The sequence below is a fragment of the Euprymna scolopes genome, chromosome 12 (assembly GCF_053919585.1).
Source record: "Euprymna scolopes isolate OS-2025 chromosome 12, ASM5391958v1, whole genome shotgun sequence".
NCBI lineage: Eukaryota > Metazoa > Mollusca > Cephalopoda > Sepiida > Sepiolidae > Euprymna > Euprymna scolopes.
Genome location: NC_136493.1, coordinates 74,742,099 through 74,767,024, shown reverse-complemented (window position 1 = coordinate 74,767,024; position 24,926 = coordinate 74,742,099). Strand labels below are relative to the sequence as shown.

Below are 24,926 nucleotides of genomic sequence, written 5' to 3'. Positions count from 1 at the left end.
GAGAGTAGCTTCTTACATCAAAGTGGTACTGTGCCTCGTTTGGGATGAAAATGCAATAATAAATAAATAAAAAAAAATAGATTGCAGGATTTCCTATTTTTAAATTATTTACTTAAGACTCCTCTTCTGTTTTCTATTTTTTTTCCACTAATACAATTTATATATATATATATATATATATATATATATTAATGGTGGGACGATTCCAATATTTTTCCTAATTCCCATACAATTACCGATTCCATACACACTAAATTCCCGATACTGATACAATTTCCGGTTCCGATTCTTCATGAATCTCTAAATATTAAACTATAATATCGTTATTTTTTCCCGATCACCGTATAAACATATCTTAAATCTACAAGCATTTTCTCAAAAGTAAAAACACAGTTGGGAGAGGTGATCTAAAGATTTTAGTTTTATTGGAAGTTTAAAATCAATAAATATTTATTATTTTATATATTAACTAGCATTCCAGCCCGGCATTGCCCGGGTGTTTGGAGGTGTATGATGAGCAAAAAAAAAAAAAAGTGGTCAATTTTTTTAACTTTGATCCCTATTATGACCCCTTAACATTTATTGTTTTGGGCTCAAATCACTTTATTAAGTTAGATCCAGGTTCAAGGAACCTATATCTAAAATTTCAAGTGTCTAGACCCAAAATTGTCGGAGGAGTTTGGTAGAGTTCTTAAAGGTCAAATCGTTGAAATTTGACCCCTTAACAGCCAAATATCTGGCTGACACCCGTCACATCGATTTTCCCAAATCTCAGTACCCGGTATTTCAAATTTCGAGTCTATAGACTAAAAATTGACAGAGTTATTGCGTAGGGAAATGTACACAGACAGACAGACACACAGACAGACACACAGACAGACAGACAGACACGTTCACTTTTATAGATATATAGATACCATATATATGGAAGATTTTGTTTTAAACAAAATCATATAAAAAAGATAATTCAAGGAATCGTATTGGCATCGTAAAATATCCAAATATTTTTCTGTTCCAATACCCCCAAAAGTTCCATTTTTTCAAATTCCCGCTGCTGATTAATTGTCCTAACACTAATATATATATATATATATATATATATATATATATATATATATATATATATATATATATATATATATATATATATATATGTATATATGTATATATATATGTATATATGTATATATGTATATATATATGTATATATGTATATATATATGTATATATGTATATATGTATATGTATATATGTATATATATATGTATATATGTATATATATATGTATATATGTATATATATATGTATATATGTATATATATATGTATATATATATATATATATGTATATATATATGTATATATATACATTTATATATATATACATTTATATATATATATACATTTATATATATATATATATGTATGTATATATATATATATATATGCATACATTTTTATATATATATATATGTATACATTTATATATATATATATATATATATATATATATATATATATATATATACACGTATGTACATATCTTCTGTCTCTACATTAATTTCGATCTGTTATATCCTATCACTTTATATATTCTTCAAATTACAAATCCTCTCCGTATGTTTTCACTTTTAGCTCTTTGTTCGATTATGAAAAAGTGGGTAAAACGTTGACTTTTTTTGTCTTCCATATTTCCACTTTTAATTTATATATATATATATATATATATATATATATATATATATATATATATATATATATATATATATATAAACTATTTCTATTGATATTTGTTCACACTTATTGAAATATGCAACATTATTTATAAGAATAAACAGTTTACACTGAGAGCCTTACTTTATTGCTTATTTTCGTGGGTAAATACACATTTTAGTTCAATAGTCTGTGTCACTCAGCACTGGAAACAAATATTTCTGGTGTACATTAGTGTTTTCGGATATATTTTTTAGTAACAGAATTCAGTCAATCGGACGTAGATAAAATGACGATAACACCTTTTATGACTGACGAGTGTACGGTCTGTAGTTTCCCAAAATACGTTTTATATTTGATCAATTTTAAATGAAAAGGAAATCTAATGAAATAATAATTGAGCTGATTTTGCTAAAAATGTATGACGATGAATTCTGTCGATAAATCACCCCTTTGCTTAGTCATAATTTGCGTTAAAATAACACAGGTCGAAATTAGAATATATAATTTTTGTGGCAACAGTTTCGCAATCGCCAACCACACTTCTCCTGAGTTAGATTGTTAAATACAGTGGAAAGCGGAAGTCCAGGAGGACTGGAAACAATGCCGAGATAAGCAAAGAGCACATACAGCATCTAGAATTTCTAAATGGTCACCCATCTATTAGTAGCCAGGCTGGCCCAGCATTGCTTAACTTATCTATATATATATATATATATATATATATATATATATATATATATATATATATATATATATATATACAGATGTATTAATCTAATTGAAACAAGGGAATAAAATGATAGTGTGTAGACATTATGAATGCTCTTTATGTCAGGCATTTCGAAGCTTAATGCTTCTCATCAGAAGAGGAAAGCATATATTTTGTATCTAAGCTCCACCCACATGTCGAACTTTTTGTTATATCGAAAAATCGCCATTTAAAGAATTCTTATATACTCTGTAGTCCCCACCTATATATATATATATATATATATATATATATTATTACATTTTCACCCCAAACAAGGCAAATTGCCACTTTGGTGTAGGGGGCTACTATCAGGGACAACAACTACTGAGGTACTATGTAGGGATTTGGGCAGCAAGATGTCGGTTCACGTTACACTTGAACTTCTGCACGTCAGTACTGTTGGGGAAGCAGGGACCTCGAATAGAATTCCAGAGTCTAGCGGTTCTGGGGAAGAAACTACTGGAGTAGGAAGATCTTTTACATCTAGGGATCTCTACTGTGTGGGGTGGGATTTATCTGCCTGTTGGGTTTGTCGAGGGTGTCTACGTCGTGGGGGCGCAAGTGTCTGCAGTTCATTAGAGCATTCATCATTAAAATACTTGTAGAACAGGCAGAGGGATGCAACGTTTCGTCGATGGGACAGAAGTTGAAGCTTAGATGCCAGTTCAGGGCCTATCAGATTGGTGACTCTCTTTTGAACCTTGTCTAGGAGCGAGAGACTAGTAGCAGATGCACCAGCCCAAATGTGACAGCAATACTCCATACATGGGCGAATGGTGGCCTTATAGAGGTACAGGATACTTTCAGGTGTCAGTAGTTTTCTAGCACGGTAGAGAGAGCCTACCTTCTTTGCAGCGGCCCTGGCAATGTTTTCAATATAATTGTTCCAATTCATGTTTCCTGTGAACGTTAGGCCAAGGAGTTTGAAAGATGTACTCTCAGACAGGGAGTCACTGGCCATTGCTATTGGTGGTAGAGAAGGTTTCTTGTAATTATTGAAGGAAACCAGTTTAGTCTTGGCAGCATTGAATGTGACCATCCATTTTTGTCCCCATTCCACTACGGATTGGAGGTCATCCTCTAGTGTTTTTGCCATTTCTTTAGTTATGTGTTCATTTGTTTTCCTGTCATGCCTGTTATAGAATGTGGTGTCATCAGCATATATACCCATCTCAGAGGCAGTTTTGTTGGGGAGGTCATTAATAAATATTAGGAACAATAGAGGTCCAAGGATAGACCCTTGAGGCACTCCCGCATTTATATCACACTGTTTAGATGTACGACCGTCGAGGAAAACCTGGAATTTTCTCTTATCTAAGAAGGATTTAATTATGTTAAGTATTCTACCAGTGATACCGTATGATTTAATTTTCCTGAGGAGACCCTCATGCCATACCCTGTCAAAAGCCTTAGATATATCTAGAGCTACCGCTCTGCCCTCCCCCGCTTTGTCCAATGAATGGTATATACGTTCAGAGATTACAGTGAGGATGTCTGCTGTGGAATGGGCTTGTCTAAATCCATATTGTTTGTCAGTCAGAAGTTTAGCATCTGTAAGATGACGGGCTAGAGCATGGTTAATTATGGTCTCAAATATTTTGGCAAAAAGTGGGAGGAGGCTAATGGGACGATAATTTGCTGGGTCAGTTCTTTCGCCAGAATTCTTGAATACTGGTACCACAAAAGCAGTTTTCCAACAGGCCAGAAAGTATGATTCATTAAGGCATTTGTTGTAGAGTTTGGAGAGAACTGGAGCTACTTCAGCTGAGCACTTTTTTAATAGCACAGCTGGGATGAGATCAGGTCCACATGCTTTTGAAGTGTCAAGGTTTTTTATGATAGCATGTACCTGAGAAGGGGTGATTTTTAAATCGTCTAGCATGGCGTCTGTCTGCAAAGGAAAGTCAGGCAGAGGGTTGTTGGAAGGGTCCAGTGTGGAGTTTGAGGCAAATCGTCTGGCAAGAATATTAACCTTGTAGGTTGCTGAGCAAACAATCTCGTGATTGTTGATTAGTGGGGGAATTGTTGATTGCCCATTATTTACTACACTGTTGTAGATTTTCCAGAAGTCACGAGTTCCTAATTTTTGTGCTTCGATGCGTTTTTTAGTGGTTTCAGTAAATTCTCTCTTTGCTGTTGCTATTTCTTTCTTAACGTTACTTCTAACTTATATATATATATATATATATATATATATATATATATATATATATATATACCAAGTTATGTGCTCATCAACATTTCGTCTTTCTTGCGAGACATCCTCTGGATGAATGAAATTGAGAAAACTAAACACCAGAATAAATATCTGAAAATATATTTTTGATGTAATGTGGTGTTTTCTATGCTGTGGGGACATATATACATACATATATACATATATATACACATATATATACATATATATACATATGCATACATAGATATGTATTGTAAAAATATAATTATCCACTGACATGTGTTTTGTTGCCTTCGACTCATGAGAGTGGCTGAATCTAACTGTAGACGACGAAACACGTGTCAGTGAATAATTATATCTTAACAATACATATGCCGCTTCCCATTTGGAGGTACCAAATTGGTCAAAAGGAAAATTATTCCCAACTAGCATTTCGGTAAAAATGTACTTTTGTATAAATAATTGAATTCATTCAAATAGTATCGTAAAACAAAAACAAATAACATCTACACACACACACACACACACACACACACACACACACACACACACACACACACACACACACACACACACACACATATACATGATGGCAGCAAACTCGTTCTCGAGTATTGCCATTACTTAATACATCTCTGGCTCAAATGAGGCAGACATGAACGCCACTAGCAGCACGTGCCGAACGGTTACTTCTATGAACCTTCTACAGTCCTGCACATCTGCTAATGACCGGGTCCAGGCTGTGGTGCCCTGAACACCTGCCGCACCAGACCATGGATGTTCCAGAGCCTTTATTTCCACTGACGCCTATATCTGCATTAGTCCTCATTGAGTGTCCGTTTGCTGTTTTAGGCTATAGCCAGCCTTTTTGTTATCGAGATACACACTGATGGTAAAGTGTGTATTCCATTGCATATCAAGTAATGCCTGTGCATGAGGATTGTTATAGCGAGGAAAGACTTTGCACCGAGACAATCCCACTCTCTGAACAACTGCCACATTTAACCAAAAAGAAGAGCAAGTCAACATCATTGGATGCAGCAGTCACCGCAGATTTTATATAAGGGTTTTCCTTCTCCTAGAGAGGTTGCCTTCACCACGGCTCACGGAGCCCTCTCCACCCATCATGCCATTTGATCCATGACTGGGACTTAGGTTGCTGGGCACCAGAGCATATTCCACACGCCGGTGGGTCATGTATACCGCAGCTTACAAGGCCTAAGTTCCTCTGGAGGTTTCTGTCAGGGTTACCTTACCCTTAGCCTTTGATTAAAAGAACTTTGGCCCACAAGGCAGTGGAGGTCCAGTTATATGGCGCAGGACACTCGCCGTTCATCAGAGCTCCATCTGCGTGGCAGTGGTCACGATGTGCACGTGGGGTTGATTTGTCTGGGAGAAGCACAGTATGACGCTAAGACATCTGTGTGCTTTTAACACACGTCCACACCAGACCATGACCACATATGTATATATATATATGCATGCACATTATATATATATATATATATATATATATATATATATATATATGCATACACATATATATACATATGGTAATTGCTTCGTCTTTACAGACATTAGTCATCACAATGCCCCCCGCCAACCTCATCATAGATTTTTGGTTAATCGTCAAATATATATATATATATATATATATATATATATATATATATATATATATATATATATATATATACACAGGGTGACCCCCCCAAAAAAACAAAAGCTAAATGGAGGCCATCTAGAACATATGCTGTAGAACGGAGAAAAAAGGTCAAAGACTCTAGTGTTTTGATGTGATGTTTTGAATATAATAAACTAGTTATGACCAAAGTTTCATTTCATTCGGACAAAACACTAAGAAACAGGGCCTAATTAGAGTTGGGGCCCGTTTTTCTGGGTCACCCTATAGTCATCCACAGTCAATGTTTTTTATCATATCATATCTCAAGCTCCAAATTTATCTGTACGCTATCACCACTCACATCAAAAGTAATGGAAATTAATATTAGTAATAAGTAATCCACTAAAATATTAGATTCTCCTTTGGGAAAGCGTAGTATCTATCTCCCCAGGACGACTTTATTCTTTGCTTTCATTGTTCTGTAGTATCTGTTCTGTTGTCATAACATTATGCTTGTGGGCACTACCTTCTCCGGCTTCTATGAGAATCATCCTATGTAATACCTCCTCTTTTTGGATGGGTAGTGTAGTATCGTTCTGTTTCATTATATCATACTTGCAAACATCTTTTCCTTTGGGGAAGGTTAGTGTAGTACATGTTTGTTAATCATGAAATCGTTTTATTAGACATTACCGCCTCCTTTTGTGTTTGTAGACGTTGAATCCTCTCAAACTTTACCTCACCATTTAGAACGTAGTGTATTATATTTTATTCCTTATGACATATTCCTCACAGAAATTACTTTTCTTTTTCTAGGGAGGAGTAATATAGAATATGTTCGTCCTTCATGATAATATCCACCCAGGATTACCTTCTCTTTCTTCTTGGGAACGGGGGTGGGATAGTACAGTATCTGTTCTACTGTCATTATAGATGATAGTGGACATGAATTTCTCTTTCTGAGCGTGAGGTTAGTGTTCGTTCGCATGATACAATCCTCTTCAATCTTTGGGAGTCAGAGAAGTAAATGTTCGTTAAATGTGATATCATCCTCTCAGGCTAGCAAAAATATGCGATTAGATGGAGCACACACACGCATATATGCTCCGCTGTTATATGTTAACAATCATGGAATTTTTAGCTTGAATAGTTTGGACTACATCATAAAAATATTTGCTCGAACATATATTTTTATGCACTGGATTTGAAGTTGTTGGTGTCTATATTGAGCCACACGTTAATCCTTTTTTTTAATCAAGATATTTGCAATTCTGCCAGTCTCCTTCTATGGCTACTAAAATCGTGTGACTACCACTATAACAACAACTGCTTGTTATTGTTGTTGTTGTTATTATTATTATTATTATTATCATTATTATTATTATTATTATTATTATCATTATTATTATCATTATCATTATCATTATTATTATTATTATTGGCTCACATGGAGCTTTCACACAAGTCAGCAAACGATCGGTTTGGAGACCTGTGGTGTTCTCTGGAAGCTGAGTGACAACAAGTCTCCCCAGACGTCCAGCTCTCTCCACCTCCTTCGATAACATGTGCAAATAAATTTGCGTCATCGCAACAGTCTCATACCATTGATTTCTCGCTGGTAGTGGCCATTGGTTTATACTGAAATTTGAGTGGCACTAAGCCTTCCCACGATCCCAGTTCTCTTCGCGCTTGTCCAGCGGAGGTCTGGCCAGCGCTCTCTCCTCGGTCTTTTGATCCTCCTTGACCCTTCTCGGCTCTTTGCTATCACTTTTCTATTGGGGGGGGGGGAGAACGGTGATGAAACAATGGGGGGGATGCATGATGGGGGTGTAGAACTTGTAGATATGCAGCTTCGGCATTCTTCATTCCCTGTAACATTTTGTTATATTGTCTTGTGTTATTCCTCATATTCTAGGGTGTTCCTTAATATTTCAGCCGTTTTCTTTATCGTTAGGCATTGTATTTTTGCAATTATTCCTCTGATTCCAATTTCTGCCATTCTTTTTTCGAAGTTTTTCGGAATTGTTCCTAGTGCTCCTACTATTATCGGTACTATTTGGATTTTCTTCATCATCCAAATCCCTTTTAACTCTCTGGCTAGCTCTGTGTATTTGCTTCGTTTCTCCTTTTCTTTCATACTCACCCTGTGGTCAGCTGGGACAGCAAAGTCTACGATTTGACAGGATTTTTCTTTCTTGTTAATTATTATGACATCTGGTCTTCTTGCTTGGATGGGTTTGTCCGTCTGTATGTCCATATCCCATAGGATTTTGTGGTTCTCGTTTTCGAGTGCTGTTGTAGGTTTATGCTTGTACCATTTGTCTGTATGCTCAAAATGCAGTCATTTGCATAATTCCCAGTGCACCGCCCTCCCCACTTGGTCATGCCTGTTTTTGTATTCCTTTTGGGCCAGTTTGCTGTATTCACTTACTATATGGTTTATCATTTCGTCTCTCTGTTCACATGGTCTGCATTTGCTGTTTTCTTGCGTTTTATCGATCCTTGCTTTGATATGGTTGGTTCTTATCGAGTTATCTTGTGCTGCAGTTATTAGAGTTTCAGTTTCTCGGTTTATATGTCCTTTTCGCATCCATGTCCAGGTGTTTTCGTTATTCTCATCTTTTGTCATTATTATGAATCTTCCGTGGAGTGGTTTCTCTTCCCATTTCTCTTTTCTCATTTTGTCTCTCAGTTTTCTGTTTTGTTGTTTTTTTCAGTGTCTGTCGCTGCCATAATTATCCTTTCAGTGTTTTGCATTATGTATTTTTCTAGTTCTTTTTTCGTGTCCTTCACACAGTCTTCTATACAGATCAGTCCTCTCCCACTGTCTTTCCTTTTCACATAGAGTCTGTCAGTATCGTCCTTTGAGTGTAGTGCATTATGTATGGTCATGAGTTTTCTGGTTTTCTGGTCGAGTTGTCTGAGTTCTTCTTTTGTCCACCCTATAAACGGTCCAGAGTATCTTACTAGTTATACTGCCCATGTATTTATACCTTTTATTAGGTTTCTGCTATATAATTTCGTTTCCAGGAGTTTTCTTGTTCTCCTGAGGTATTCCTTTCCAATTTTTTCTTTCATTTCTATTGCTCTGATGGTGTCCGCTTCCAGAATTCCCAAGTATTTATAGTTGTCTTGTTCCCCTAGTGCCCTCATTTCTGTTTGGGTAGTTCCATGCCTTCTGTCGTTTTGAGTTTTCCCTTTCTTATAACTAGTAGTGCGCACTTTTCCATTCCAAATTCCATTTGGATATCTTGGCTGATGATTCTGGTAGTGTTAATTAGTGTCTCTAGCTCTTTTTCAGTCCTTGCAAAAAGTTTCAGATCGTCCATGAACATCAGGTGGTTCATTTTTTCCTCTGTATTGAAGAACTTGTATCCTGCTTGGCACTTTCTCAGAATACTGTTCAAGGGCATCATGGCTATGATGAACAGTAGTGGTGATAGTGAGTCTCCTTGAAAGATGCCTCTTTGTATGTTAATTTCTGTTATGTGTTGTCCATCAGCTGTCAATTCCAGTCTCCATGTTTTCATTGCATTTTCTATTACGTTGGTGATCTCGCTTGGTATTTTATACATTTTTGGGCATTCTATTATCCATGCTTGGGGGATCCTGTCATACGCTTTTTTGTGGTCGATCCATGCCATGGCTAAATTCTTTCTCCTCCTTTTTACCTCCTTTAGGATCTTTTGATCTATATATAACAGGTCATGTGTTCCTTTTTCCTTTTTGGCATCCTTTCTGCTCCTCGGAGATGAGTCCACGGTTATTCAGTGAGTGGTAGATTTGTTCCCTCATCTGTGCTGTCAGTATCTTCCACATAGTTGGTAAGCACGTGATTGGCCTATAGTTGCTAGGGACGGTTCCTTTCTCCGTGTCCTTCTGTAGCAGTGTGGTTCTACTTTTTGTCATCCAGTCTGGTACGCTTGTTTCCTGTATACATCTTTTCAGGTTTTGGGCTAGCCTTTTGTGTAAAGTTGTGAATTTTTTGAACCAGTATGCATGTATCCCGTCGTGCCCTGGTGCTCTCCAGTTTGCCATTTTTCCTATGGTTTTCTTTAGGGTTTCCTTGTTGATTTCATTCACTGTTCCTTCTTCGATTTGTTGTAACTTTTCTTTCACTTCTTTCAGCCATTCGGCATTTCTATTGTGATCTCGTTGCTCTTTCCTTATTTTACTCCAGTAGTGTTTTGTTTCTGTCGGATTTGGTTGTTCTGTTTTTGTTTTTCCTCCGTTCACATTTTGGTAGAATTGGCTTTCATTAGTTTCAAATGTTCTGTTTTGTTTGCATTGTTTAGATTTATATCTATATCGTCTCAATCTCGCTTCTTTTGCTTTATTTTTTGGTCCAGTTCTTCATGTTTCTTATTTAGCCTCTCCCTGTTAGTTACGTTTCCAATATTCTGTTTTTTCTACATTGCTTTCTTCCTGTTGATCATTTTGTTTTTTTTTATGTTTGTGTATTTTGGTTTCTAGTCTTATTTCCCATCCAAGTTTTGTCGGTCCGCTTATTATTATTATTATTATTATTATTATTATTATTATTATTATTATTATTATTAATGCTGCAGTGTATACCATCGTTGTCATTTTCTGCTTGTTGTTGTTGTTATTATTATTATTATAATTATTAATAATAATAATAATAATAATAATAATAATAATAATAATAACAATAATAATAATACTGCAGTGTATACCATCGTTGCCATTTTCTTACATGAAAGAACGTGGAAAATTTTATAATAATCATAACAAACTACTTACTCAAAATCAACACAGAGGATTTGGAAATACTATATTTAAAAAAAATAAACATGTCGTCGTTTTATTTACCACAAGTTATTAGCCCGAGGGGCAAAACTCCCATGAAAGTCGAAAGTGAAAACTTTGAAAAAGCACAGTTAAAGAGTTCCTATTTTTCTGATTAGTCAGGGCGGACAAAAATAAAAAAAAAATTGACATAATAATTATATGAATAGTTCTACGCTACAAAATAAGTGCTGTCAAGAATTGAACATTTTAACATGATGAAGGAAATAAACAGTAAGATGAACAACATCTCTCCCAGTGGTTTTAAACCCACCCCAGATGCTAACCTGGAAATTTCTACATCCCGGTGCAATGCATACAGCACCTAATATTCTTGATATATCTTTACAAATTTCTTTCAGAATATAGAAACCAAACCAGTAACTTGTATAGAATTTCGGGCACTTATTCTTTTAGTTAGCTCTATTTTTAATTTAGTCAAATTTATTTCTCTTTTAACCATATAAGAACTTTATTTTATAGTGATGGGGAAATAGGAATCTATGTTGAACATGATATTTGCAGTAATTCCTTAAAACATTTCACTAAGTCTTCAGAGGAACATCATAAGTTATGAAATGTTTTCGAACTAATTCTAGGTAAAATCCTCTCTAAAACTGCCTTGCAAATGATTCCAATGTCAGAAACACGAAATTAAATTAATCTTATGCCGGAATTATTATTGAAATCTATTTTATGGGCCTTAAGATAAAATTTAGGGCATTTTGGAGCATATACTTCAGTATTTTAATCAATATTTATTTTAGAAAATATTTCATTTGCTGAAGAGTTAATGCTGTTCAGGTAATTTTTACTTGTTATTTTATAATTTTGATAAAACTTATTTAGTACTAAGTTATTGTATGTTTCAAAATGAATTTTATATATGATCAACTGGTGATCAAACAGCAGGGATTGTTAAATGCTAGGTTTAATTCATGGATTGATCTCTCCTAAACAGGACACACGTACTTCACAGAGGGATAGTACAGAATCAAGACAGTACATCTTAATGCATGTGATGTAGTGCCCCATTTTGAGTTGGTTAATTATTGTAGTCTGAATGTGTGTCGTATATGTTCATTGCAAGGCCGTTATCATCAATGCATTGTGTTTGTTTGAATTTGGGGTTTGACTCCTTTGGTCTAAGTCACTGCTTTAACAAAAGGCTTCTTCCTCCAAATAAAACCACCACACTTTAAAACAACGATGCTTTATTTTAAGAAGTTACAATGATAATTGTTTTCTTCTACTGAACGACAGACCCGCGAATTCAGATAAACATATCTTCCAACCGACCAGACAATCCACTGGCTTACTATCCAAATACTCATCTATTTCCAGACCCGGTAAAATCCAACTGATCTCCGTTGTCTATCATGATATATAATATAGGCTAATATGCTTTATTATGGAACATAAAACCTTACTGACCAGGCAGGGGGCATCTGGAATGATCGTTACGTTTGGAAAATTTCAAGTAGCACATAATCACAGCATTGAACCCCATTTGATTATTCCAAAGAGCCAGCGGATTTATTGTGTAGTTAAGCTTGTCTTGGCAAAATACTTCTACCATTGTAGGCCTGTTGTCTGCATACATTGTAACTATGCACCCCACGATTGATATTTATTTTTTGACTATGCTTCATCCATGTCGCTTATTCACCATAAACTTACATAGCTAACTACACCCTAACAAGTAATTTGGGATCAAAATATAATATTTGTTCTGTCCTCGGTTGGAGAAGAAGGAATCGTTCTTGATTGATGAAATTTGGATTTTTGTTCTTCAATCCAAAGTGACCTTTTCTGGGGAGGTGGATATTTTCCATATAAAAACGACCTTGTGTTTAACTTTATCCGCGTTGGAGAGAAGTGAGTAGTGAACCAAACTAAGCCGAACTATTGCATAGATCTTTTTTCATTATTTGCTGAACAATGAAAAAATATTTTTGCTTATTTCAAATTTCTTTGAATCGTTTGTTTCACGGCGGTTGGCATAGCATATCCAAAATGAATGACTTTACCATTCCAGTCATATTTTCTGTACGGAACAATCAAACTATGGAATGCAAAGTTAAAACAAATGCCTTCATCAGTCTTTTGTTTGGACAACAAAACTAAAATAATTCAGAAGATATTGCGTGGCTTTTCATATGTACGACTGTACCAAATGTCATAAACATATACTAATTTCAAAATCATATATCACAAAGACTATCAAAAGATCTGGAATTTTGCATGCTTAATCAATACATATTTTAGAATTCTATATCCAAATGTCAACTTTTTACACCATGTATTTCTTGAATAGTATCCCCAAGAAAATGTAATAATTAATTAAACGTATTTTTCACTTTGTTTACCATGCCCATGTAATTAATTAAACGTATATGTTCAACACCAATTTAATTTTAATAAAGTAAGAACTGCATGTTATCAACAATAGACTTCTTTATGAAACTGGTATTTCTTTGCGATTCTGTTGAATTCTTCGTTTGGCACTGATCACATTCGTCCATTTAAGGTGGTATCCTTAACCGCTTCCCCAGTCAAACAGATATAGAGAAAAAAACTTGTCCTTCAATGCTTGTGGCACAAATCTCTTGTTTTGTATTATTTATTAAATTGTTAGGTGAAAGTACAGATTAGTTAGAAAAACATCCTCTCCTCCACATGTTAAAAATGGGTTTCCAAAAAGTTATCTGTACTATGATTTTTTTGTTGTTTTAACATCATTTTATTTTTGTATTGGTTTTGTTCAAGTTAATGCTGTGATTGCTTACAAATTATTTATTTCAAATAATGGGCCGTTGTGCTTTACGTTGAATGTCCAGAAAAAGTCCCTTCTGATTAATGTTTACCAGTTTTAAAACAAGCAAACGAACGTAACTGTTTTTCAGAATAACAGTATATTTCATTAATCAGAAAAGACTTTTTTGTGTAAAGCAGAATCATTTTCACACACCAGAATTTTTTAATAAGACACTCGTTCATTTTTTATACGAGAATTTGTGACGCTATAAAATTCTTACCGTAACAACTTAACATTGGAGATTTGTTCAAGAAATTGTCGAGTTACTGAATCCATTTGAAGAAATTACCAAAGAAGAAAGTCACAGAACTTCAACCATATCAATGATAAAACCTACAATTTTAGCTTTGAAGTTATTCATTTCAAAAGCTGTCCAATCTAATTCTGATATTTCTGACTTTAGCGGAATCATTACTACTGTTGAACAAGTCAATGGATCAATAGAAACAAGATTTTCATCCCATCTAAATGATAAAAACTTGTGTGTGTCTACTTTCCTAGATTCACATTTAAATTTCAAAAGAATGACATGGAAAACACTAAGAATTGGATTCTGCATCTTCTATTTTCTACGGATTATAACGAAACAGAATCTGCAGCTTACACTTTTTCAAGCTCTGTTGAGCGTCAAGAAGATCAAAGTGAAAGTAAAACTACATTTCTTTCACGCCTGTTAACCTTGAACAAGCCTACAGTAACAAATGAAAACTTAGAAACAGGTAGAAGCTGAGTTAAACCTGGAGACTGCAACTACAACAGAAATACAAGAACCACAATCAAAAGAAGTAAATCCATTATGTTTAAGTGTACAAAGGAACTTGACCATTACGTACCTTTACAACTACTCACAAGATGTGATGATCCATTTCAGTGGTGGAAGTAGACACAGGAGACCTTACCACTGCTGAGTAAACTGACTTCAAAATATTTAAGCGCACTACTTTCATCTTGGAAGGTGAGAGGCTCTTTAGTACACGTGGCAATGTGTATGAACCTATGAGGAACGGGCTTCGTCATGAGAATAGAGAAAGTCTAATGTTTCTACATTACAACTTAAAAGTATTCAACGTTAAATACTGAGGAGACTATAAGAGCAGATGAAACAGGTAGCTAGAATGGAAGAGGATATATAGCAGCAGCAGGTGCAAAACTTCAGCTTATAGTTATTCACTTAAAGAATTACAATTTGTACTTTGTAGTTGGTTTGTAATTTCTTTTTCTTATCTAATTGTTTAATTATATTCAGTTAGGAATTAGAAATTGTATTTTGTAATTTTAGTTAATAAAGACAAAATGCCATAATAATGGTCAGAAACTTAACAAAATTAAATTAACATTTACTGTGTTAATGTGTCAAAGCTATCTGGTGGGTCACTTGGCATTGATGAAATGATTTAAATTTAATAGGAAAGAGAAAAGTAAATAATCGGTCGATTAAGATGCAAATTGACTGATTACCTGCCGCTTAATCGGTACACCCTAATACACACACACACACACACACACACACACACACACACACACACACACACACACACACACACACATATATATATAATTAAAAATTTTTTTGAAAATTTAAAGACTCACGTTTTCTTTTTTATAACCTTCGTTTATGGATTTTTCCATTACCGCCGTTTCAATATATATGCACACTAGACGATACGATCCACTAGACGGCACGATCAGCTATGTACACACATACATCTCAGAGGGACGTATGTATATATATACGTATATATGCACACGAATATGAAACGCACAGACACGCACGTATATATATATATATATATATATATATATATATATATATATATATATATATATATATATATATGGAATGCAAAATTCCAAATTTAACGGTTTAAAGACCAAAACAAGTGCAGAATTATTTCAATAAAAAAATATATTTATTTATTAAAATTAAATTCGATATTTCGATTCATAGCAGAATCTTCATCAGGAAATACAAGTTTTTTCATTTTCTTTTTCTTACGAACCATGACTGTGGTAATGCTTGGCACGTTTTACTTCAGATGTTGGTGAAGTGTAATGTTCAAATAATGCCGTGTACACACCCACTGTTTCTCTGCTTGCACACATAGAAAGTACTCTCTCCTTAAAACTTCTCAACAACCTCACAAATATTCCACAATTTAAACTGCCGTAGCGGTTTAAAATTCAACGCTATTGCACAACGTCCTGGGCCAACATTTAGCCACACCTAAATTTATTTAAATACTTTTTATAATTAATTTTCATATATTTATTAATTTCAGCAGTTGCCTTCGTTTTTGCCATTTCTCTTGACACATAATATGTTGATTTGGTTTAATATTTCAACGATTTCAGATTTTTAAAGCTCAGTTTCAGTCTACCTTTGTAAAATAAAATTTGAGCAAAGCAAAAACACCAATAATGACACGTTCGGTTATAGAAAGTTGAATAAAAAATCGGATATAAAAATATAACGAAAACCTAAAATAAGTTCGGTATTTAGTAATATTTAAGTATGTCGATGGAACTCTGGTTATATTTCCAACTGTCTTCAAAGTGTGTGGAAAAGCACAGAAGCATGCACTTTCATCCTCAGCGAAACTTTGCGAAATTTTATTTTTGGTGCATGAAATGTATGGCAGGTAATAGGGTTAGGGTTGGTATTATCGTTATCTTATTTGTTTAATGTCTGTTTTGCATGCTGGCGTGTATAGCAATCGGGGCGAAGGGGGAAGATTGTTGTGACTTCATTGGTTGAGAGATTGTGCCAAGTTCCAATAATCTCGGGCTCCAATTTCTATGAGTTATTTGTCCCAAAGGTTTACTCTATTTTGCAAGTAAAGCCGAATTTCACTTATTCCTAGTTAATGAACAACTAAGTTTTTATTCAATTAACTCTTTTTGTAACGTTTATTATTTTATCTAACGGTATTATGTTTACACACATCAACACTTTCATATTGCGATTTTTGTTATTGAATTCATTAAATATTACTCTAGTTTATGGAAATGCAATCAGTTATTCAATTCTTTGCTAAATATTAATTGGATTGAAGTACAACCAAAATTTTATTTTTTTTCATTCTTGTGTATGTGTTTTTTAAATTCAGTTTCCATTACCTTTTCTTTGTTCCTATTTACACGGGACAGAGTTAGACACCAGGGTCGTTTTTTAACGTGGAGAAAAGGAACAAAAATAAAAAATTGTCTCAGTCGTGAAGGATTTCTCCTCCACTGACAGAGAACAAGAAATTGAAATGCAGCATCTGAAGAACAGATACTACACTTTAATCTTGTACCTTTTCTTTGTTGCCGAAAAAAATGCGATAAATTTGGAAAATGTTCAGTAACACTCCCAGAAAAAGCGGTTTATGAGTGTTTACTTATAGCAGTAGTACTGCAAACGTCAAAAGCTAGCGTGGTTTAAAATATCTGAGTGACTTCTAAACTGGGCGTTGATTGGAGCAAATATTTAAGTTCGATTTGCCCAATCAGTAACAACGTCTCATGCGAGCAGAGATGGTACCGAAGTTTATGAAAGAAAACGCTCATTATTGTCCTTACTTTTTTAGCCACAAACAGGATACTGTTGCCCACTCTTTTACCTTGCTCGAATACAAGACAAACTCTTTCCCTTTGCTTGCGGCTAACAGCGTCGAGAAAAAAACTCCTATATCTAACATGACGACCAACCGCACGCATGTGGACTTATACTCTTGCAACACACACACACACACACACACACACACACACACACACACACACACACACACAACAGAGAGAGAGAGAGAGAGAGAGAGAGAGAGAGAGAGAGAGAGAGAGAGAGAGAAACCAACTATGAATTAGGCCCGCTTTTAACGAAACATACCTACGTACGAAAATTCCCTCAATATGAATTCTTCGTTTTCTATGAACTAAAACATTTATCCTTCATATAGACCCTTGGACCTTTTCCTCGTTCAGGCTCCTAGACCCATTCATTATTACTACCCCATCCTTTATGTTAACGAAGATGGTCAATAAAGTTGTTATAAACGTTAAAATTTTTATTTGAGATATTTATCTTCCTCCACACCGTGGTAAGATGTTGCACAAGGCCGAAAGACGTGGTAAAAAAACGAACCCCCATCTTACAGGATATTTTGGTCTGGACAAAGTTAGCTGTGAACGGACTTGTCAGCATTCTTTGGTAGGAGCGCCTTAGGCAATCGACAATATCCCCCACACACAAAAGTGGAAGTCTGGGAGGGTAGATCTCCTAGCACGTAGGTGGACCATACCTCATTTTGATAGAGAAGGGTCTCCTGGTTACGTATGTCCGAATGATAGTCAAGGACGGATCGGCAGCTCGTACAAAAAGATTAGTACAAGAATCGGTTGTTTGATGAAATGTTAGATTTGTTGTATGCATTTTTTTAAGTTCATTTACAGGCAGAGGAACACATAAATAATAACGTTGACACATCGATACATCGATACATCGATACTCGCCAAATCACCAAAGGTAAGCAACGATGAGCCTTGACAATGCAGAAGTTAATTTTTTTGAATTGACGTGAACACTAGGATACTTCAATTAAAAGTCAAATATGAACAGGTAAAATTATAGAGGAATAAAAGGCGAATCAAAGGAGTTATAGGTTGTTTAAACAGTTACACTCAATTCAGCCTAAATTTGTGGTTTTTGAAAAAAATGACAAGTGCGGACTTTCTTTTTGGCGCCACTGTACATATACATATACATATACATACATATATATACATATATATACATATGCATATATATATATTTATATATATGCACATATACAATATATGCATATTCACTCACACACACACACATACAATATATGCATATTCACTCACACACACACACACATATATACAAATACACACACATATATATACAAATACACACACATATATATACAAATACACACACACACACACACACACACACACACACACACATATATATATAGTATCGTATACATTTTCATCGATTTAGATCTTATTTTATATAAGTATGAATGCCCGTGCGAAAACTGCCGAAGGATAATTTTTCCATCGTTTTTGACGAAGGCTGTGTGGTGAAGATATAAAACTTCATTATAATGTGTAATGCTTTTGTTAAAAAAATGACGAAACAACAACAGAAAAACGCTGATAAGTTGAAAATATAAAATATAAATTGTAATAAACTAAAAATCTGACATATATATAAAATAATAAATTGTAATAAAATAAAAATATAAAATATGAATTATAATAAACGTTAATATTGACGATATAAATAATGAAATGCAGTTGGGAAATTAGTGATAAACAATTTATTTTGGATTTATGAAGGATATGCGTTAAGATATTTAATATAAGAACAGTATGCATTTTATATAACATATTATTGGTTGTGAGTGGAGTTAATAAACAAGATGTCCAACGCCTTACTAATTTATTCACAACCAATAATGACAGAAGTTAACATGTTTATTACTTGTAAGGTCACAAATAATTATGTAAACCAAAATCTTTGTTTTTGATTCATTTTCCAATTATTTCTTTTTTCTCTATTAAGCAATGGTTATAAAAACGTTAGACAGAGACTACCTAGCTAATTAGGGAATGCATAAAACTTCGGAACATCATGATAGACAATATAGACCTCCGAAAGTGTGACAGTGATACACATGTTCATTCACATAGTTCTTGAGGCAGCACGTCCAGGAGTGCAAAACACTATGCAAAAAGAAAATCGCCCGTATATCTTTGAGCAAAGGCCGGTGTGGTCAGTGGGTCTAATGTGAATGTATATCGTTGCAGATTTGGTCTGTTCATCCACAGCACTGGACGATATTTAAGCATTGCGGTGAGGCAAGAACCATGAAATAATCTGTAGGCAACAGATGCAAGTCTAATCCAAGCAGATCATATACCCTAGAGGGAACAGAGTCACAGCAGGAGATATGTAGTATATATCTGATGGCAGTACGTTATAGATGCTCAAGAGAACCAAGGAACACCCTAACTCCGGCAAACACTAGGGATTCGTACTTTAAGTGGGGTCGAATCATTGTTTTGTAAAGCTGAGTCAGCAAATTCCGTTCATGAGGAATTTGGTAGCCCAGGAAACACAACCCGTAAAGCTTCCTATTAACCCTGTTGGATACATAAGACAAGTGGTCGTCAAACCTGAGATTGCTAGATATTATTACTCACAGATAGTTTCTTTAAAATAATTTTTGTCGCTAATACTAATGATTATTGATTAGCTGAGTTGCAACTTTGACAGAGACTGTTACAGGATTCTCTCTTAGCAAAAAAAAAAAAAAAAAAAAAAAAAAAATCAAAGTTTTGATTTTGTAAAGATTTGTCTTAAAGTATCGTTATGACTTTATATTTTACAAAATGAGCAAAATCCTGTTTGGCTTTTCTTGCCGTATCCAGTTTATGGACAAATGCGCATATTAGTCCTCTCTCACATTCCCGGGAGTCAACACGAAGCACGACAGTTTTAGGATGTCCACTCTCCCAGGATTTGCCTTTTCTCTTTGAAAAAAAAAGGGGTTAGTTTATTGCTAATCGCCTGAGACCGAGACGCCCTGTCGGAAATACCGACGGTGGATGCACAGACATCTTTTGCAGAGTCAGAGAGAGCTCTCCTTTGGAGCATCGACTTTTTCAATCCCACGTTCTGACCCCAGTGTCACAATTGTGGTGGGAGAGAACTCATAAATACCCCAACGTGCAGCAGCACAGCAGCAGACACGGCGTGGTCGACTGACTGCTTTGCTTGTTTGTCAGCCGCGTTTTTCCGCAACGGACATTTGCACTCGAACGCACATAACCCAGACAATTTTTCAGGACAAAAAAAAAAAAAAAAAAAAAAGAAAAGAAAAAAAGGGTTGTAAAGTGAGTGATGTCACATCAAATAGTTTTTTCTCATTGTTTGTATCAAAAGAGTTTTTTTTTAATACATCGATTTTTAAATCCGAAAATAAATGTTTTCTTTAGTTTATGCGCACTAAACAACCATAATAATTGACTATTATGTTTTTAAACTTTTATTCCTGACATGAATAGCGTAAGTTTACAACATTTTACTCACTTTCGAATGCCGCACGGTCACGATCTAGTAAGCAAATCAGCCTATTTTACGTGTTACATAACTGTTTTTTATTTTGAGATCGTCATTATTTTTTAACTGAATGTGGCTTTGAAGCTTGTAAACTTCCGAATATTAAGTATTTGCTTTAATTAAAATTTAAATAAATAAATAAAAAAGATTTGTAAAAGCATGAATTCTAAACCGCGGCCCTGTCGTTTTTAAGTAACTGAAAATGTAAAATTACAATTTCGTGATAAAAAGTCGACTAAAAACATTTGAATAATTTCATTTCATGTTCGTACATCAAATCGAATAGAATGACAGAAAATATGATTATCTTATTTTAACAGAATGAAAACTTTATCACAATTAAAAAAAAAAACGTTTATAAAGTCTGTCTTAAGTTAAAAGTTAAGACTCTTTAACAAATAAGAGTTAAGTTTGCATACGTGAGTTTTACTTCCTGCTACTAGTAGTAAAAAAGAAAACGCGGTTGTAATATCAGCAGTACTAGTATGTTGTTAAAGAACAAAACTGTTTTAATTTTCCAATAAATTCGAATAAAATGTGTCGTACAATTTTTGGAAATAACATTTCAAGGAATTGTTTTGTCGCTAAAATAAGGCACGAAGAAATGAAAGAATAGTGAAGCAACAATAACAAACATAACGAAACAGAAAATAGAAAGAAGGGAAAAAAGGAGACTTACTTTTGCGGCTTGATAACTAACTTCAACTCTCAGAAGTTGGGAGAGATGACTTCGCAACTCTTCCAGGGTTAACTTGCCGTCACCACTTTTATCAAATTCAAAAAATTTCTGACGATATTCTTCTCTGGTCATAGACATGGTTGATTGGATATTTTCTGCAGAATTGACTAAAAATGGAATTGCTTTATGTTCGAACGGGAGCAACAAGACCGACTAAAGTAGGTTTCTCAAATAAAACAAAACTAAAAACAACAGATCGGAAATGATAGCTGGTCACACAAGTTGTTCAGTTGTTGAATAGTTCAACGTCTGTCACGAACTACAGAATAATATAAATAAAAAAAACACGAAGTGATGCGCAATTTTAGGTTATCTGTACGAATAAAATTGCGCACGATTGTAAAACGATGAAAGGGCACTGGAAATTAAAAGAGGGGGAGAAATAAAGAGCGAAAGAAGGAAGAAGGAAAAAGTAGAGCGAATGAGAGGAAGGGGGCCAGACCACCAAAAAATAATAATAACAGAGAGAGAGAGAGAGAGAGAGAGAGAGAGAGAGAGAGAGAGAGGGAGAGAGAGAGAGAGAGAAGGAGAGAGACCAATATTCGGCTGATATGAGATAAAAGACGTGCTTACTGCATTGTAATCAATAATGACTGCTTATTATGCTGATTTTGTTCTTTGAGTCAGTGGCCAATGATATTTACCTCTTCCCCCCGGGAGAAAATTTGGCATTTGACCGAGTTTCTTATCCCCTTCTCCGCGCATGATAATCAGAGAAGAACAACCTATTCCCATACAACCTACTACTGAACCCCAACCGGAGACACTTTAGTTTTTTTTTTTTTTTACCCTTTACTTAAAATAAAATAAAAAGGATAACTGATAAAGTACATTGAAACGGATTACAAAACACTAGAACCATTAAGTTGTTTGTAGTAGTAGTAGTAGTAGTAGTAGTAATAATAATAATAATAATAATAATAATAATAATAATAATAATAATAATATATCCACAGTAAGCTATATTTCGATATTGTGCATATATTATTCAATGGAAAGAAACTAAGCTGACAGATATGGGCAGGAATACAAGAAAAAACGATGAGCATAAATGGAGCTCTTAACTTAAAGAGTGATGTCGATAGGTTATAACTAAAACGAAAAGAGGGAGGACTAATAGGTATAGAGCGATGCGTAAAAGAAGAAAATGTTTGAAAGTTTACATCTCCAACTGCTCATAAAGGATGTAGCAACAGTTAAAAAATTGCAAGAGAACGAACTAGTTAGGAGCAAGGAATTTAAGGCAATAAAATCGAAAGAAAAGTAGATTGAGAAGAAAATGCAGGGCCACTTCAGTAGAGCTCTACCAGAGGCAATAGACAAGGAAAAAACCAGGCGATGGTTATCAAAATGTGATTGAAGGTTAGGACAGAAGCCTTAATATGTACCGCGCAGGAGCAAGCACTCAAGACAAATGTGAAGTATCAGATTGATAAAACGGCCGAAATTCCCCTATGTCAACTGTGTGGACAAAAAGATGAGAATGTTCAACACCTCGTCAGTAGTTGTCAGAAGTTAGTTCACAAGGAGTACAAGAGGCAGCATGACAGTATTGCAAGAAAAGTCCATTAAGATATATGCAAGAAAAGAGGATTGGAATGCAGTGAAAAATTGAACGAGTTGTTTCAGAAGGGATGGTGGGGAGTGATCATGTGAAATTATCGTAGGATATGAATCTTCAATGTGATTGAAGCGAAGGGGCTAGTTTTAGTCTTGTTGGAAAAAAAGGAACACAATAATCATTGCTGATGTGAATGTGGAGGAAAAAGAAAAAGTCGAAAAGGGAGATAAAAATCGAGGAAGGTGAAGAAGTTGTATCTATTGTGATGGGAGCCTCGGGGAATGGAACAAAAACTTTGTGAAGTAGATAAAAAAAAAATGCGACCCATTGCAATGTTAGATACTTCAGAAGACTGTTTTGTTGGAAACCGCCAAAATCTTGCGGAAAATGTTGGAATACTGAGCAAAAAGATGCTGATAGCATATGGCCATTCTCTAGAACGAATCACGGATTGGTGAACAGCATTTTGTGTGGGTTTATGCTGAGACAGAAATATAAAGAAAACGATCTTTTTATGCAAATACTTAATAGGGGTGGATGGATTATATCCCCTTAAATAGCAATTAAATTTTCTTTTACTATAACCAGTATATTGTTTTGTTTTTTTTTTTTAGATAGCAGAGGTATTGGAGGAGACGTAGATCTACTACAAAAAAACTTTTTTATGACGTACTCATTTGTTTGCAATTTGCATCAAACTTTTGATTTTGCCGACTGCTAACATATGGTTTAAATCAAAATATCTACTAAATTAACACTACGTTTTAAATGTGGTAATTTTAATTATTGTTGTAAAATAGAAAATTTAGGATTTCTTAATTTCGCCACGCGAAATCTGTAGAGTGAGATAAAAGATTGAATAATTTGAAATTCAGGTACTTATGTTATAATATTTTTGCAAATTCTCATAGCTAATCATCTTAAATCTTATTTAGACAAAAAATTAATTGATTCAGAAACCTTTTAAAAATATTTTAATATGTCATCCATCAAGACAAAAATAGCGGTGAATTGTGTTTTTTTTTGTGGGGGAGGGGATTTAAAATTGTTTTAAAAAAAGAAAAGTTTTATATTATTCTGCTCTTCATATGATAATATTCAGGCTTTTATCTTTATTGAAAAAAAAAAAAAAGTTGCTCCAGAATAATGGATTTTAATAGACGAATTCGTTTTTTAAAAAACAACATGATTTTCTTCACTTTTTTGGCCGTGCCTAAACGAATGTTTATGAAACGTTGCAATACTGATGTACAAGTCAATTAAAATAATGCCACCTCTCCGTCGCTCGCCCTCAACATTGTCGTTATATCCTTTATTACGTAACTAAAGGATTTAGCAAGTGAAAAGATACTTTAGTAAACTTTACATGAACAGATCACAAATGATTAAAACTTATATAGAAGTTTTAAGCAAATGAATGCGTTTTTAACAAATATAGGCGTTTGAAATTAAGGTATAAATTTTCGCCGGGCCATTCAGTTCATCTTTGACTGATGACTGAGAAGGTTTATAAAAACCTGAAAATGGCTTCCAACTGAAAAAACAATAACTATCAATATACTTATGCGTGCTTCGAAATGTATAACTAAAGGCGAATA

At 34.5% G+C, this 24,926-nt stretch overlaps 1 protein-coding gene across 1 annotated transcript in view; it reads right to left on the bottom strand.

Moving 5' to 3' along the window:
• The window catches only part of LOC145291341 (uncharacterized), a 129,814-nt gene extending 107,303 nt beyond the window's left edge, over window positions 1–22,511 (bottom strand). Inside the window, exon 1 of the mRNA XM_080137104.1 lies at window positions 21,708–22,511. Coding sequence (XP_079993230.1) covers window positions 21,708–21,845 — 138 coding nt within the window. The 5' untranslated portion in view covers window positions 21,846–22,511. The remainder of the gene's footprint in view (window positions 1–21,707) is intronic.
• Window positions 22,512–24,926: the final 2,415 nt, after the last annotated feature.